We start from the raw sequence: 18381 nt of genomic DNA, 5'->3' as shown, positions 1-18381 counted from the left end.
GGCTACTAAGCTTGTGAAGACAATGTGTATATATATATATATATGTATAAATATATAATAAGGGGTTTCTTTGTAAAGTGTTTACCACTGTACTGATGTAGAAATCATCTTTGATGTGTTTTGGCTTAAAAAGAAAAAAAAAGAGGAGCAATGTAAAACTTAAAAAAAAGATATTTGAATTAAAGGTCAAGGTCAAGTCATGTCTATATTATAAGCTGGCACATGTGTATAACAAATAAACCCCAAGCTCTGAGATCTGATATGGGTCATACTGAAGTATGTCTAGGTTGAATAAAATGGTAGTTGAGGCAGTTGTTCCTGAAGTTCCCAACTTAATTAACAACGGGCAATAACTCTGTATTTATTTACGGCACTATCCATGCAATCAAAAGGGACTGTAGTCAAGAGGTCAGGTCTATGTTGGATGGACAATCTCCACAACCAATGTGGTAGGGACACTTTTGAAAATTACTTTAGAAAGCAGGTGATTTCAATTGAAATTGAAATTGAAATGCACAAACCTTTCCTGGTTTTTAAAAGAGCTCATAGAAATATTTAAGACATTGCAAAGTGTGAAACTGCTGCAATGTCATCATTGGTGCAAATAATTCCATGAATTTAAAAGTGCAAGAATTAAAATTGACATGTTAATGTTCTTTGATATGAAAATAGCCAGATAACTTTATGTGTTAGATAACAAGTTTTAATTAGTTCACATACTTCATGACCTATTAGAACTTTTGACCAATTTTATGTACAAATTAAAAATTCAAGATGCAGAAAATGTGAGTAAAGGAAAACTGTTACATGTAAAAAGAAAAACAACATCATTAAAACACACGACAAGTTCATAACATACAAACATTAGACACAACAAATCTATTATATTACCTTTCTAACATGTCTCCCTCCAAAACGGTCTGGACAGGAAGAAAGCCCAGGCGTGGATGTTTCTTAAAATGACGTTTTGTTTTGAATTTATTTTTGATGACTTTTGTAAAATCTCTAACATCTTCTCCTGAGGTGGTCTGTAAAGTAAAATATAAGCTAATTAAATCAATGGTTAAATTCAATACCTTAAAACAGAAAATAACAAAAAAAAAAACAAAAAAAAACAAAAGTGGTAAAATTCTATTGCTTAAAACAGAAAAAATAAACAAACAAACAAATAAAAGTGGTAAAATGTACACAAAAGGGAGATTTTCTTCTTCAATAGTGACAATCGAAACATTTAAAACTTGTCATTGGGTTTGTGAGTTATAATATGACAGACACACAGACAGACAGCGGTATGCTGTTATACATTCAGTAAAAAGAACAACTTAAAAAAACTTACAAAAAAAAAGAAGTAGACTGATGGGTGACTGGGAGAAATCTTGAATTTTCAAATTCATATTATACAGTTATTAAATGGGTTGGATGCAATAGACCAGAATATTTGTCCTGAGGTACTGAGAATGATCAAGTGTTGGCCTCATGCAAAAGAACACTTGATCATAGTTACCTCAGGACAAATATTCTGGTCTATTGCATCCAACCCATTTAATAACTGTTTTATTACCTACTTTGTCTATGAGATATAATAAATAAAGAATGGAAATGGGGAATATGTCAAAGAGACAACCTTTCGACCAGGAATAGGAAATTGACAGCTCCATGTTTACGAATTGGCAGACGAGAGTCTCATCTACGTTTTTACACACGAGTTTTTTGTGTGTAAACTCCAATTCAATGAAGCGCTTAAAAAAAGTTCAACCAATCAAAAGGCTTAGATAAAGGTCATTATGGGGTCAGTGCAATAGACTCCTCAAGGAGACTATTGCACCGTGCAATAGTACATCGACTGTGCAATAGATCGCCCTGTCCTGAATAAATTTTGAAAATAGAGAAAAATATGTGTATATTTAATAAACAAGATAAAACCTTATAATTAGGTAACAATGGTATATATATATATAATAACAATATAGGAGAAATGAAAAAAGAACTTAGTGAGTGCACTACATCGAAAGAGGAGCCAGTTTAATGAGATTTTAATAAACTGACAACCTTTGTATGATGAGGAGTTTAACTGAAAAGTTGTTTCAGTAATACATTTCAGAAAACTCATTTCATAGGGGTGTAACTCCAATAAAATTTGAGGGCTCAAAATTTCCTGATTATATGCACAACAAGGATGAAATTCTGTTCATAAAGTTATAAGAAGTTACAATAACAAGATTTTTGGGAAGCTAAGTTCAAAGGGGCATAATTCCCATTTTATTTGAGGGATGATATGAAATTGCATATGTTGTCATGCTAGACATATCCCAACTTGTACAGGAAGTTGATATCAGAAAGCATCAAAATAGCTATAAAACATATGTTTCATTTATATGATGCCAGACACCAAATCAGTCCATCCATATAGGTCCTACATAACAGAAAATTCATATCAATCAGCACCCTAAAATAACTTACAATGTATGCCCCATCAATATAAACCAACAAACCAAATTTGAAATCAATATATCCATTGGGAGCTGAGCTAATTGCAACAAAATTCAGATTGACAGATTGACAAACAGATAAGGTGATTCCAATAAATAACCCACTCATTGAGTGGGGTATAAGAACTTTAAATATGAAAATTTTCTTTTTACCACATGCCAAGTTTTGTAAAATTCTGTTAAGTAGTTTGAGCAGAGTTGTAATGACAAAAAGAGGACAGACAGATATGAAAAAAAAAGAAACATCAACTAATACTCACAGCGGTACAGTATTCTTGCATAGGATGAGTGAGTTTATGATTTTTGGATTTTCTTCCCGAGAAAAAACACAATTGGCAAATATCAAAGTTAAAGCACCGTAAACAGCGATATCTGGAAAAGAAACAGTTAACTGTTGTCATAGTGATAATTGGTTATCATGTGTAGTTCACGTCAATTCAATACTCTAGAAACTTACAGGTTTTGTGCTTTCTTAAAAAAAAAAAATTAGGCTAGACAAAAATAACTGTTTCCTGAAACAGCTGTCCATCTGCAAAACTTACAAATACTACTGTCCCAATTAAGTTTAAATTTCATAAAGGTGTTTTTATCATCACACAATGTAATTTTGCTTAAAAAATCAGGGAAAGTTTTAATCCACAGGTTATTTATATCTGTGGCAGAAAGATACTAAATATATATGGTGTCTTCAATCATAATGCATTAGGTTTGTAAATTGCAGATATTGTTGAGTATTTAAAAAGACTAACCTGAATCCCACAATAGGGAAAGCCTTACAGATATTACATTTGGCCTGATGTTTGGCAGTCTCTGCTGCAGCAAGCCTATGTAACACAGGGAGCCATACCAATGACTGTGGCTCCAACTGTAACCAGTCAAGAAAATGGGAAACCTGGATTTCTGCTCGTCCATTAGCCTGAAATAATAGGTAGTTATGAATAATAGTTTACATTAGGTTGGGAACATACAAAAAGTTAAGAGGATGAATTTTATGGTTTAACGTTTATAAGGTTTATAGTTTCCAGAATTTATTTTTCTGGGAAGTTTACTTTTATTATAATGCACCATTATATATTCACTTAAACAATTCTTTCAGCAATTTGAAATAGTTATCTATGAAATATAAAAAAAACCAGTTAGCTCTGCTTCAAAAACATACATACCTTTTCGAAACAGCTCCGAACACTAGGTTCAATATTACTGCCACCAAAGGAGGCAACTTCACCGAGTTGTCGAGGTATTTGTAAACAGTCATGCAACAGTAAACCTAACTTCCTCTGATCAGCATAGCCTTGTGTGTTGGCTATCAAACGAAACAAATCTAAAATCAAAATAAAAAACAGTTGAAATAAGAACATTTACTACAGTGAGTTAATTAAGCCTTATTGTAAGATTTCTTGTAAACAGTCTATGATTTCCTGTACACAATGATTTCTTGTACACACACTATGATTTGCTGTATACACACTTTGATTTTCTGTATAAATACACACACACACACACACACACACACACACACACACACACACACACAATAATTTGCTTTATACATGTTAAACACTATGATTTTCTGTACACAATAATTTATTTCACACACTGTGATTTGATGCACATACACCTTGATTTTCTGTATGATTTCCTGTAAACAATGATTTCTTGATCACACACTATGATTACAGTAAACACTCTAAGGCTTCTTGTAAACACAGTATGATTTGCCGTGAACACTATAATTTCTTGTACACACACTATGATTTGATGTAAACACTACATGGTTTCTTGTACACACACTATGATTTGCTGTAAACACTCTGTGGTTTCTTGTACACACACTATGATTAGCAGTAAACACTCTAAGGCTTCTTGTAAACACAGTATGATTTGCTGTGAACACTATAATTTCTTGTACACACACTACGATTTGATGTAAACACTAAATGGTTTCTTGTACACACACTATGATTTGCTGTAAACATTCTGTGGTTTCTTGCACACACACTATGATTAGCAGTAAACACTCTAAGGCTTCTTGTAAACACAGTATGATTTGCCGTGAACACTAATTTTTTGTACACACACTATGATTTGCTGTAAACACTCTATGATTTGCTGTACACACACTCTGATTTGCTGTATACATATTATGATTTGCTTAATACAAACTATGATTTTCTGTATACAGACAATGATTTGCTGGACAAGATTTGTAATAAAAGACTAATACATGTCAGAAATTTTGTGCATTTCAGGTTGAGAACATTTGATCAGATTTTTAATGAGTGCACATGTAAACAAAGCTAACAGAAAGGAATGTTAGACACATTATTCTGTCTCCAGTTATCACTGTAACTCCTTAATGCTGTGTGCTTAGCAGAGAAGCAGTGACTACCATTTCTAAAGTTATTACACTTAGCTGGGAATTAAACCCAGGATATCCCACACTAGATGTGAGCATGCTACCACCAGACCACCAAGGTGGTTCCTACAATGACTGATCAACATATAAAATCTATAAAGAAGTTCAGACATGATATTTTATGTAGAATCCTTCACTCTGTTTGGCTTAATGTACATATTCAATATTGTGAGACTTACAACATAGTAAATTTAAATATAAACAATGGAGGAAAATATCTACAAATTATTGTTTTTCAGACATATGACAATTAAACATCAGACATTCTAAATTTGGACTGTGTAATTACATCACATTGTTTACATTTACTTAACAAATCAGTTTACAAACTTAAATGTCAAACCAGTAATAATCAATATAATGTTCTAAGTACTGAAAGCACTTACTGTCAAAGTACTTTAATTCGTGGATCAGGGAAGAAACACAGGTTCATGGGTTTGCTGTTTTTAGTGTACAAATTCTCCTTTTTGTTGAGAACCAAATTACGTGGTTTGGCCTACCCACGAAAACCACGTAAATTGGTACCCCACGAAAAATAGTACTTTCACAGTGTGCTGTCAATACATGTACTAATAAAGATGTACAATGAACAAATCCTCTTATTTGTCCACTTTTGCATGATTCATAAATTGAGATAATATGAAGTTGCACATATTGTCTTGCTAGGTCAACCCCAACTTGTAGAGGAAGTTGATATCAGACAGCACCAAAACTTACTTACAATGTATGCACCATTTATATAAAGCAACAAACCGAATTTGAAACCAATCCATCCATTGGAACCCAAAATAATTGAGACAAAATTTGGATAAATGAATGAAATAATGGACAAAAAGATTCCATTATATCACCCATTGACTGAACAGAGGTAAAAATTACAACATAATCTGTCTAAACTGAACCCTGACTTAAATTCATAACCTGTCAAAACTGAACCCTGACTTAAATTCATGTATAAACTGAACCCTGACTTAAATTCATGTCTGAACTGAACCCTGACTTAAATTCATAACCTGTCTGAACTGAACCCTGACTGAAATTCATGTCTAAACTGAACCCTGACTTCCAAAACTGTTTAAACCACACACTTTTTCAAGTTTCCTTATGTCAAATTAAATGTATTTTAAACCTTGGTAAAGTGAACACCTGTCTAAACGAAACTTATTTTAAAATCCAAAACGTGTTTGGTTATGACAGGTTTCACTGTACTTAAAGTATATTATACTCACATTTATATTTCTCATCTAAATGCCCATTACACAATAATATTAATCCTACTTTGAAAGACAAAACACGAATTTTACCACTTCTGGCTCTGAAATAACGACAAAAAACTACATTGAATTGTGAAGCTGAAAACATGATAATGTAACAGAAGTAAATATTTTTTTTCATTACAAAAGCTACATAACTATGTGCTGTTGTTTTTTTAAAGTTTCCTTCAATGCGCCAAAATTATAGTAACAATCGGTTCCATACATGTTTTTTTTTTATTAAAGCCATTTTTTTTTGTTCCAGTGTAAAAATGAAAAACTGAAGTTTGCTGCAAAAATGGTTGGTTAAAAATAATAGGGATTCAATATTCGTACTAGACTGCTTGATTGGTTGCCTAATGGCATCCACCTTTTTTACTATTGGGCTATTGTTAGGGAAGTAGGACTAAACTTACACATCATATACATTGAGTATCCAATTGAGAACTAAATCGACACACAGTGGTACATTGACTAGATCACGGTGACTTTGAGCGACGATTTCATAAATCGTAGATAAACAGTTTATTATTTGAATAATGTCCATTACATTATCATTCTGTCCACGAAGATGATGATTTTCGAATGACTCCATTGCTACATTCATTGCTACCAAATCCACTGAAATGAAGCAAAATGAAAGTACATTATCATTGTCAGGTAGTACAAGTACTCCTGTGTAACAATATTCTAAATATAGATTATCATTGTCAGGTAGTACAAGTACTCCTGTGTAACAATATTCTAAATATAGATTATCATTGTCAGGTAGTACAAGTACTTCTATATAACAATATTCTAAATAAAGATAATTATACTCAGCATAAAATCCAGCTACTTGCATTATTGATTGACAAGAGCATAATGCCCTGTAGCAGATATTTCATACAATTAAGGATGGGAAAGTTTCATCAATCTGACAGATTATTACTAGTTGACACATTGAGTTAGATCTCTACAATAGCTCATAGAACCAAAACCAAAAGATAGCACCCCTTGGACACATTAGTCCAACTCCAAGCAAACCAGTCATCACTATATCTCATATAGGTTGAATACTTGAAGTAGAAGCAGTGACCACCAAGTCTTTGATTGGACAAGAAGCAGTGACTAGAAAGTCTTTGGTTGGAGAAGCAGTGACTAGAAAGTCTTTGGTTGGAGAAGCAGTGACTATCAAGTCTTTGGTCAGAGGAGAAGCAGTGACTACCAAGTCTTTGGTTGGAGGAAAAGCAGTGACAACCAAGTCTTTGGACAGAGCAGAAGCAGTGACTACCAAGTCTTTGGATAGAGGAGAAGCAGTGACTACCAAGTCTTCAGTCAGAGGGGAAGCAGTGACTACCAAGTCTTTGGTCAGAGGAGAACTGTGACTACCAAGTCTTTGGTCAGAGGAGAAGCAGTGACTACCAAGTCTTTGGTTGGAGAAGCAGTGACTACAAAGTCTTTGGTCAGAGGAGAAGCAGTGACTACCAACTCTTTGGTCAGAAGAGAAGCAGTGACTATCAAGTCTTTGGTTCAAGGAGAACCAGTGATTACCAAGTCTTTGGTTGGAGGAGAAGCAGTGATTACCTAGTCTTTGGTTGGAGGAAAAGCAGTGACTACCAAGTCTTTGGTTGGAGAAGCAGTGACTACCAAGTCTTTGGTTGTTGGAGAGTAATCAAGGGAACCAAGGTTATAGCGGTAATCAAAAGAATGTAATCCAGGGACAAAGACCAGACATGGAAAACAGACATACACAACAAAGAACATAAAGTAACGAAAATCATACATACAAAGTAACAAAAGTAAATGAGCAACTCAGACTCCACTAAAAACTGGGAGCATGGACCAGGTGCACCGGTAGGGTAAACGTCCTCTGCTTTTCTAGAAACACCCGCCGAGTTGCTCATAAAAAGTCAAGTCCAGGGTAGACAAACGAGGAAAGGAAAACTATGACCCGTTGAATAAACCAGTTTTCATGGTGTTGATGGATACACCATAATGATCCACGAGTTCATGATGACAACCATAAAACTTCTGTAGTGATGACTTCAATCTTGTAGCAACATAAACCTGTTCCAGAAGCCTATTTGTTAGAGTTCTAGCGCAATTCGAAAAGTCTGCGTAGTTTCGGCAAGCTCTGGCATAACGTATGAGTTGTGATATGAACACTCCATACACAGGAGCCGAAGGGATGTTGCCACAGATGAAAGGAAAGTTGACAATTCTGAATGAAAAGTCATCAAGTTTGTCGTAAAATTTGGTCAATAGTTTTCCTTTACCAACGATTTCTAAGTGTAGGTCAAGATATGAGGCTGACTTCACAGTGTCTGTAGTATCCTTTATCTCAGTAGAAGCAGTGACAACCAAGTTTCTGGTTGGAGAAGAAGCAGAACTACCAAGTCTTTGATTGGAGATGAAGCAGTGACTGCCAAGTCTTTAGTTGACTTGCCACATTATCAAATCTACCATCTTCTGCACTGGAGGTGAGGACACTTCCATGAGGCAGGTGAGGCAGTTTATCTGCTACTTGAGGTACATTTATAAATTTTGCATACTAACTGAGCACTTTCACTCACCCTCTTTAAGAGGGAGATTGACTCCCTCTTTTTGGCATCCAATGAACTTGACTCTGTTTAATCATGATTTCACACTAAAAGCGGTTTTACATTATTTTTCAAAATCATGAATTTAAATATCAGAATACACAGAGTCAACCACTTGGATGGTCTCTCTTTTTTTCATGAATTATTTCATGCTACAATGTATTACATTGCCTTAAAAGAAATGTTGACTATGGCTACTGTGTCCCCCTTAGAATTTGGAAGGTGGACAGTCTTTACAATGCACTTATCTTAAATTCAGACAAATGAACTTATTTTTTATACACAACAAGAAAAATGTTTTAAATCTTACATCTTAGTTTCTTCTGTAACATTCTTATCTTCATGGCTGTCCTGTAGGCTGAGAATCGTACATTATTCAATTCATCTGAAGAAAATAAAATTTTGTTATTAAGTACAAGTCCATGTTAGAGTCAGGCAGTGACAGTAAACATTAGACCATTTATATAACTTTATTATTTTAATCGTACATTATTCAATTCATCTGAAGAAAATAAAATTTTGTTATTAAGTACAAGTCCATGTTAGAGTCAGGCAGTGACAGTAAACATTAGACCATTTATATAAATTTATTATTTTAATCGTACATTATTCAATTCATCTGAAGAAAATAAAATTTTGTTATTAAGTACAAGTCCATGTTAGAGTCAGGCAGTGACAGTAAACATTAGACCATTTATATAACTTTATTATTTTAATCGTACATTATTCAATTCATCTGAAGAAAATAAAATTTTGTTATTAAGTACAAGTCCATGTTAGAGTCAGGCAGTGACAGTAAACATTAGACCATTTACATAACTTTATTATTTTAATGCTTTCAACAAAGCTATATAACACTCTTGGTAAAATAATAGTGTTGGGAAAATAGAATGGCAAGGGGAGATAATTTTTTACTTGTTATATACTAACATGTATAAATAAAATTTATAATAATATTTTGAATCAAACTTACCTAGAAAATATTACTGATACAAATAGCCATGACATAGTGTAATGAAGAGAGATAATTTCTGACTGGTTTATAGCAAAATAAAAATTCTGGGAATAGTTTTCAATGCAACTCAAAATTTTTTAAATGATTAAACCTCCCTGACAACCAAAGATCTGTTCTATAACAAAAGAGCATAGGGATTGTTTCTGTTGTGCACTGAATGATTTCTCACAATAAAAAGTACCACAGTTTTATAATGTATCACTATAGGACTTGCCTGATTATTACAAAGATCATTTAATCACAAAATTACATGACTACAAGTCTGCTATATCAATGGAATTAGAAACAGAATGTTCAAACAAATAAATTCCTTAAAGTTGGATCTAGTTAGAAATGCTCAATCCTTACCTTTCTTCTTAAGAAGTATCTTTTAAAATAATTACATTTCAGTGTGAGGTGTACTGTGAATAGTTAAAAAGGACTGAATGTATGTCTAATCAGTCTTAAGGTTGTTTTAAGAAGAAAGGACTGAATGTATGTCTAATCAGTCTTAAGGTTGTTTTAAGAAGTCTTTTCTGATGCCACTATGTAAAAATTCACTCAAGATTTAGAATTTAATTTCCCATGAATCTCTACCCTCACTAAAACCATTCAAAGACTTTTTTCTGATGTTACCAAACAACCTCTACCAACTTTTAAATCAACCATATAAAAGGTTACTTACTTAAGGCCTCCATTAGTGCTGCCATATCTGGATGGTCCCAGTGGGTAGTTTCTGTTGTATGACTAAAATCAAATCAAAAATCAAATATAATATAACAATATACAACTCACCAGATTTATAATGCTTAACTATACACCCAGAACATGTCTTACAATAGACAAATCTATAATAATAACACCTAGTCATTATTTAATTAAAATACCTATATATTCATGTCAGGTACGGAACTGGAGGTGAACCTGACATACTCAATTTTCGTCATTTATATACACAGGCAAATATTTTTCACGTGAAATTCATGTTAATTGAGCTTCACATGAAATTAATATGATTTTCATGAGAAATTCACTAAACACGAATTTCATGTGAACATTTCGTGTGAATTTCACATGAAGGCTCCATTCACCCAAATTTCACGTGAACTCTGTCACTTAGTTAATTTGCTCAATTCAGGTGAAAATCATGTGAAATTCACGTTAAAATCACATGAAATAATTTTGCCTGTGTAATGTAATATGGTTATGATACAATGACATGGAATTACAGAATCTAATCAGATGGCAATAATATCAATGTTTTAACCGATAACAACCAAGTACAAAATCTATCATAGGTTACATGTAATCATGCTGCAATTATAAACACTGAATGTTACATGAAATTAAAGTTTTATGGCAAGAGTGGATGCTAAGTTTATAAACCTACTAAATATAATAGGACACTTTGGTCCAAGAAATACTTACTATAACAAGGCTCTTTGGTCTCAGAAATATACCTATCAAACTTATACCCACCTTAACCAGCCCACACTCTAAATATTATACCTATACTTAATAGGCACTTACTTGATATAATAAGGCACTTTATTCCCAGAAACAGACCTCTCCCATGGATGGTCTACTGATCCTGCAAAAGATAAATTTAGATTTTATAGAAATGACCACCAGAACAAATTAAATGTTGTGAAGAAAATAAAAAATGTACAAGGGCAAAGTAAAAATAATCCCCTCCAAAAATAGCAATTTAACTTTCTGATCATAACAGGTGACTTATGACCTTAAGGGCTCTAGATATTCATTAGGTATAACAAGGTAAAAATCTGTAGCCACAAATTATTAATTTTATGATGATCGCAAGGAAGTTGCACAGAAAAGGAGAATAGCACTCCAAAACTTCATATTTATTTACGATGTAAATAATGACGACGGACGCCAAGTGATGGCAATAGCTCACATGGTCTTAGGCTAGGTGATCTAAAAAAGACAATACATTCCCTATCATTTTGGCAAATTGAGTTATAATTTCATTGAAATGCACAGAAAATGAACATTTCAAGAACAGATAACTTTGTCAAAAACCTCATTTTTCTAACATTTTATTGAAAATTTTTGGAGCAGTGATCATATAATGTACAAATAGAGAAAGCATCCTTATATTGCCAGATCACTGAGGAAGCATCCTTATATTGCCAGATCACTGAGGAAGCATCCTTATATTGCCAGATCACTGAGGAAGCATCCTTATATTGCCAGATCACTGAGGAAGCATCCTTACATTGCCAGATCACTGAGGAAGCATCCTTATATTGCCAGATCACTGAGGAAGCATCCTTATATTGCCAGATCACTGAGGAAGCATCCTTATATTGCCAGATCACTGAGGAAGCATCCTTACATTGCCAGATCACTGAGAAAGCATCCTTATATTGCCAGATCACTGAGGAAGCATCCTTATATTGCAGGTTGTTGAGGTTTTGATATGCATGTTTCTGTTTTTTCTCATTTTGCCAGATTCTTACAAATACTTACACTTAATCAGTACACTATAGCTATAAACGCAAGAATTAGTTTCCCTCTCAAAATATTGTTAGACTACTTTCATTTAACTCTGTTAATCTTATAAAAGAATTAAAAAAAAAAAAAACATTGTTATTACAAGTATTTTCTTAAAACAACATTTCAAACATTTATTATTTTCTTTACCTTCAAGAAAACAAGCTGGAAAAAGTCGTCTACGAGCATGTATTTGAACAATTTCTCTTTTCTTATCCATGTTTTGATGAATTTAACATCACATTAAAATTGTAAATCCACAAAGTACAAACTTTATCATTAGTTTGTTCTCTACTTCCTGTCAGGTGCCTGGCACAATATGTCAATGTTACTTTTAATCCACTTTTACAAAATTTGACAATCATTTCAGTATTTATTTCCAGTAAAACAGTCTTACTGAATGGGTCACCATAATGAATTCTTACATTATGGGATATGATACAATATGGGGATGAATGGTATCATTTGACAGTACAAATAATTTTGACAGTTCGTTCATTTTGATCTAATGGTAAAATGTATCATGGAAAGATTTTGTTTAACCTGAGGGGAATTATTTGATGTTTTATTTACATGATTCAACTTTTTGCTACAAATCAATATTTTGTTTCCTATTTTTTACAAGTATTAAACCTGAGGGCTAAACTTAGTACTCAGATGTCATGGTGATAAAATACATGTATTTTTAATTAAAATAATCTCTATCTTATAAAAACAATTCTTCATTGAATAAGAATATGCTACCATAGTTTAAAGCTATTTATTTACACTCACTGAAGTCCAACATCTTACTTTTTTTTCAAAAGGGGAGATAACTACTCTAATTTTTAGAAGATATGTTTTCTGTATTGTAAGGATATTTAATGTATGACCCAATATGACCCCTCATTGACTTCTAGATAAAGGCCAGACTTAAGATAAATACAGTAATGCACATGCCTAAATTGTTGACCTTGTCTGATATATGGGTCTTCCCAGATAGTTGTATACCCAAACATTAGACAAAAAATTGAGGGACACACTGAAATGATTATTTCACTCCATATCTTATTCTATCCCTTTTGACATTTTGATAACAAAGATTATATTAGAAATAAATATTGTATTTAACTGGTTTCCAGACTTATGAATGACCTATTCCGGTAGAATTACCTTTAAATAGCACCGTTTTATTATCAAATATAATAGCTTAATTTTAAAATAGAATGATCTTTCATGTTTAATTTTGGAATATTCTACAGAAAAAAATCCCATCTAAAAGAAACAAAGTCCAAGTAAAAAAAGGTGGAGTATACCAGGATGTGGCAAAGTCAGAAACATATTCTGGCCTGTCACCCTAAATCCTAGAAAGTCAGAATTCTCTGTTCTTGTCCATAAATTAAAGAAAATCTGGGATGCCTGACCCTATCTTCTAAATCCTATAAAATCAGGGTAATTTCCCAACCCCATTTATCCTATTACGTCATGGTAATTCTCACCACCATCTTAATCCTATCAAGTCAAGGTAATTTCCACCACTACCTTAATCCTATCAAGTCAGAGTAATTTCCACCACCATCTTAATCCTATCAAGTCAGGGTAATTTCCACCACCATCTTAATCCTATCAAGTCAGGGTAATTTCCACCACTACCTTAATCCTATCAAGTCAGGGTAATTTCCACCACCATCTTAATCCTATCAAGTCAGGGTAATTTCCACCACTACCTTAATCCTATCAAGTCAGGGTAATTTCCACCACTACCTTAATCCTATCAAGTCAAGGTAATTTTCCCAACCCCCTTTACCCTACCAAGTCAGGGTCATTTTCAGAAGAAGAAACACATTTTGTCAAGAAAACCTTTTTTTAACTATATTAAATAAATATCACACGTCTTTTCCAATAAAAAACAAATAAAAAGTTTTATTGATAATCTTCTATATTTCCTTGCCTGTTATTCTGACTTGTTGTTATATAATTTACCATGTAAATAAGTTACAAATAATTATAAAGTATATCAATCCATTATTTCTAATTTCCTGTCATTTGAATTAAATTTACATAAGTCAATTTTACCTCTAAATATGTAATATTTATCCATTTCTATTGAAATCATAGACATGTATTACTGTAGACAGATACAGTCTTACAATACAGAAAGCAGTTACAAATCAAATTTTGTAAATCAACATTTAAAAACAAGTATTAAACTTGATATTCTTTGATCTTGTGCCCAATTATACAACTAACTCATGTAAAATAAACCAAAGAACAATTGACACTATTTTAGAAGTCTAAAAATAACTCTTTTGAAGATTTCTGATAAGTTTTGTCACACAAGTATATACAGACCTTCTCTAGATCTTCGTTTCCAAATATCAAAAGCCATTTTCATCATATGGTGCACAATGCTGGCAGAGCCAATAATTGTCGAATTAAAGTTATATTACCTATGTTTACCTATAAGGGGTTCCAAGGGGGTAAAATGACTTTTATCTCAAAATATTAACAAAACAAACATCTTCCAGATAAGTAAATCAGTAATGACTTCTAAAGTGCAATATATCAAGTAAAATTAGATTCTCTATATGAATAAGACCTATACCAATATTTTACTACATAACTGGAAGTATGTTTGAAGTACATGTATTAACTTAATTATTTTCCTGATAAAATTAAGACACAAGGACTTTGTTGAAAGTATTGAAAGAAGACAAATGGACAGATGGACAGACAGACTGAAAGACAGACAAACAAATATAAACCTTGTGAAACAAATCAGATCATCATTTTTGCATAGCTTAATGTTTAGAAAAGAATAACAGAAATATGAAACAAGTCAAGAAGTTTTCATTCACATCTCTTACACCCTAAAATGCCTTATATTTTCCTAAGGATAAACATCAACTGAATTGGTTTACAATGTAACCATGGTAACCATGTGTTGACAAGTGATATATACATATATTCTTAATTCCATTTCATATATTTAAAACTTGCACATTTGTCTTTGAGGGTAAAAAAAGAAAATTGAGAAACAAAGAATGATTAAAACTCTGGCAAATTGAGAAATATGGTTGTAAGAATGATAAAAACTCAGGCAATTGGATTTTTGACAAATATAATTGATAAATTCTTTTCAGAGGGTACCTTGATATGACCAGATGTAAAACCCTCAATGATTGCAACAAACAAGAACACTATATCCCTGCCTTACAGAGATCTGAATTTTGATACACACTGATAAAACTACATACATTTATTTCAGACAAAGCAAAGTTGAAAATTGTAAAGGAGCTTCAAAACTAATTATAGTCTAATATCTACACACAGAGGATAGAATCTGGACATTCAAGAACACTTCTTTAACATATCAAAATAAATTAACCAAAACATTGCTGTATTTAATCCTAGATTAATCTCTTTAACTGCAAATACTGTACACTTCAAGGGGGAGAGAGGAATTTTATTACTTCACATACCTTTTCTCCAGAGTTAAAACCCAGCTAAGAGAATGTTATATAAGGCCAGAATATAATGTTAAAATAGAAAGGTTGGTTTAATAGTAAGACAGTTGAACAAATCATATACATGTACTTGCTGTCTCTTTTGATTTGGGGACCATCAGATTATACTTCCTGGACCAAGGCCTTGGTTTTAAACAACCCACCTTTGCTGGCAGGGTCTTGGTAACATACAATCCATACTTCCTGAACCAGGGCCTTGGTTTAGAACAGACCATCTTTGCTGGCAGGGTCTTAGTTATGTTCAGTCCATACTTTCTGGACAAGGGTCTTGGTTATGTACAGACCATACTTCCTGAACCAGGGCCTTGGTTTTGAACAGACCATCTTTGCTGGCAGGGTCTTGGTTATGTACAGACCATACTTCCTGGACCAGGGCCTTGGTTTTGAACAGACCATCTTTGCTGGCAGGGTCTTGGTTATGTACAGACCATACTTCCTGGACCAGGGACTTGGTTTTGAACAGACCATCGTTGCTGGCAGGGTCTTAGATATGTTCAGTCCATACTATCTAAACAAGGGTCTTGGTTATGTACAGACCATACATCCTGGACCAGGGCCTTGACTTTGAACAGACAATCTTTGCTGGCAGGGCCTTGGTTATGTAGAGACCATACATCCTGGACCAGTTGGCTTTGGTTATGTGTAGACCATACCTACTGAGCAAGGGTATTTGGTTTTGTACAGACTATAATTGTAGGACCAGGTGGCATTGGTTAATCACAGGCCATATTTGCTGGACCCAGGGCCTTAGTTTTGTAAAGATCAAATTTGCTTGGCCCAGGACCTTGGTTTCATAGATACTAAATTTGCTGGAGAAAGGGCTGGTGTCATAAAAAAAAAATATCTCGAAGTTTTTCTTCAAATCCCTCCTCAGCATAAATATATACCAATCAGATCATTAGAATTTGAAATGAGATTTTTTTATGAAGCCCCAGACCTATATTTATAAATTGTGTCTTCATGAAGCCCCAGACCTATATTTATATATTGTGTTACTGTTTGATGAGTTTTCGTTGCAATGCGTAACAAAAGTCTAAAGTAAAGGGTACATTGAGACATGAGAACTAAACAATCTAAAAGAACTTGAAATCTGGATTAATGAATTTACAACATCTGAAAACTCTTTCCAAATATATCTAAATGGACGTAAAATATATAAAACACAACACAACAAGTAAAGCAATCTTATTACCCTTAATTAAGTAAACATTTGAATTTACATAATCATTTTATGACTTTAGATGTTTCAATACTACTATCAAATAACCAAATTAAATCCTATAAATATAATACCCCAGTGACCAAGAAATGTGTCTACCTTTATGCGACACTTTCTAAAACAATGACTTCAGATCAACATGCCCCCTATGGGTTAGCAAGATAGCATGTATAAAATGACTCCTACATATCCCCTGCACTTTATTTCATATACAACATGTCTGTTATGTAGCCAATGTAAACACAGATCTTAGGCAAAAAAACAAATTTCATATTCAAAGGGGGATAACTCTGGTCATACAGAGAGCTTTTTCTTTGACCAAAAAAAAAAAAAAAAAATAATACGCCAAAAGGGAAATTTTAAATATCTAAAGAGAAATAAGCCTTGACTAACAGCTAGGTATTTCTTGAACCAAAAACCATTGATAATGTTTACTAATAGTAACATGATGTTGCACATGTTGTTGTGCTAGGTGTACCTTTACTCATACACCACACTAACACCCTTACAACAACTATACAAAGTACATTAACCCATCAATTGGAAACAGAGATATTTAAAATAGAATTCTGATAGATGGACATGCAAAGTGATTCCAATATACTGCCTGAGTGGGAGTATAATAGTTGTTTAAACTACAGAGCAAACCACAGCTTAAACCACAGGGAATACCATTGCTTAAACTACAGAGAAAACCACAGCTTAACCTTAGAGAAAACCACCACTTAAACCACAGAGAAAACCACCACTTAAACCATAGAGAAAACCATTGCTTAAACCATAGAGAAAACCACAGCTTAAACCACAGAGAAACCATTGCTTAAATCATAGAGAAAACCACAGCTTAAACCATAGAGAAAACCATTGCTTAAACCATAGAGAAAACCACAGCTTAAACCATAGAGAAACCATTGCTTAAATCATAGAGAAAACCACCAATTGAACTACAGAGAAAACCATTGCTTAAACCATAGAGAAAACCATTGCTTAAACCATAGAGAAAACCACAGCTTAAACCATAGAGAAAACCATTGCTTAAACCATAGAGAAAACCACCACTTAAACCACAGAGAAAACCATTGCTTAAACCATAGAGAAAACATAGAGAAAACCACTGCTTAAACCATAGAGAAAACCACCACTTAAACCACAGAGAAAACCATTGCTTAAACCATAGAGAAAACATAGAGAAAACCACTGCTTAAACCATAGCTTAAACCACAGAGAAAGCCACAGATTAAACCGCTGAGAAAACCACCATTTTAACCACAGAGAAAACCACAGCTTAAATCATGGAGAAAAAAACCCTAAAACCACAACTAAAACCCCAATCAAGTTTCAGCTCTGTGTATCTAATTATCAAGAAATCAGTTTGTTATCTTCTCTTCCATATACTGAAAATTTT

General features: G+C 33.2%; 1 protein-coding gene across 11 annotated transcripts in view; it reads right to left on the bottom strand.

Moving 5' to 3' along the window:
• Positions 1–18381, bottom strand: part of LOC148613135 (dystrophin-like) — a 236455-nt gene that overhangs the window by 18433 nt on the left and 199641 nt on the right. For 10 of the 11 annotated variants that reach the window (XM_088586300.1, XM_088586311.1, XM_088586301.1 and 7 more), the window contains 10 exons: positions 11265–11325; positions 10420–10481; positions 9051–9125; positions 6575–6779; positions 6135–6220; positions 3653–3810; positions 3239–3405; positions 2750–2861; positions 892–1028; positions 86–124 (listed from right to left, as the gene is read on the bottom strand). In XM_088586300.1, the coding sequence (XP_088442426.1) occupies positions 86–124; positions 892–1028; positions 2750–2861; positions 3239–3405; positions 3653–3810; positions 6135–6220; positions 6575–6779; positions 9051–9125; positions 10420–10481; positions 11265–11325 (1102 nt within the window). The remainder of the gene's footprint in view (positions 1–85; positions 125–891; positions 1029–2749; positions 2862–3238; positions 3406–3652; positions 3811–6134; positions 6221–6574; positions 6780–9050; positions 9126–10419; positions 10482–11264; positions 11326–18381) is intronic. The other variant, XM_088586302.1, reaches the window with a different exon arrangement.

The sequence above is a fragment of the Perna viridis genome, chromosome 6, assembly GCF_037379345.1.
Source record: "Perna viridis isolate PV_CMFRI_1.1 ecotype Kerala chromosome 6, ASM3737934v1, whole genome shotgun sequence".
Lineage (NCBI taxonomy): Eukaryota > Metazoa > Mollusca > Bivalvia > Mytilida > Mytilidae > Perna > Perna viridis.
The sequence above is the reverse complement of the archived record's forward strand: the minus strand, read 5'-3'. Positions and strand labels throughout refer to the sequence as shown.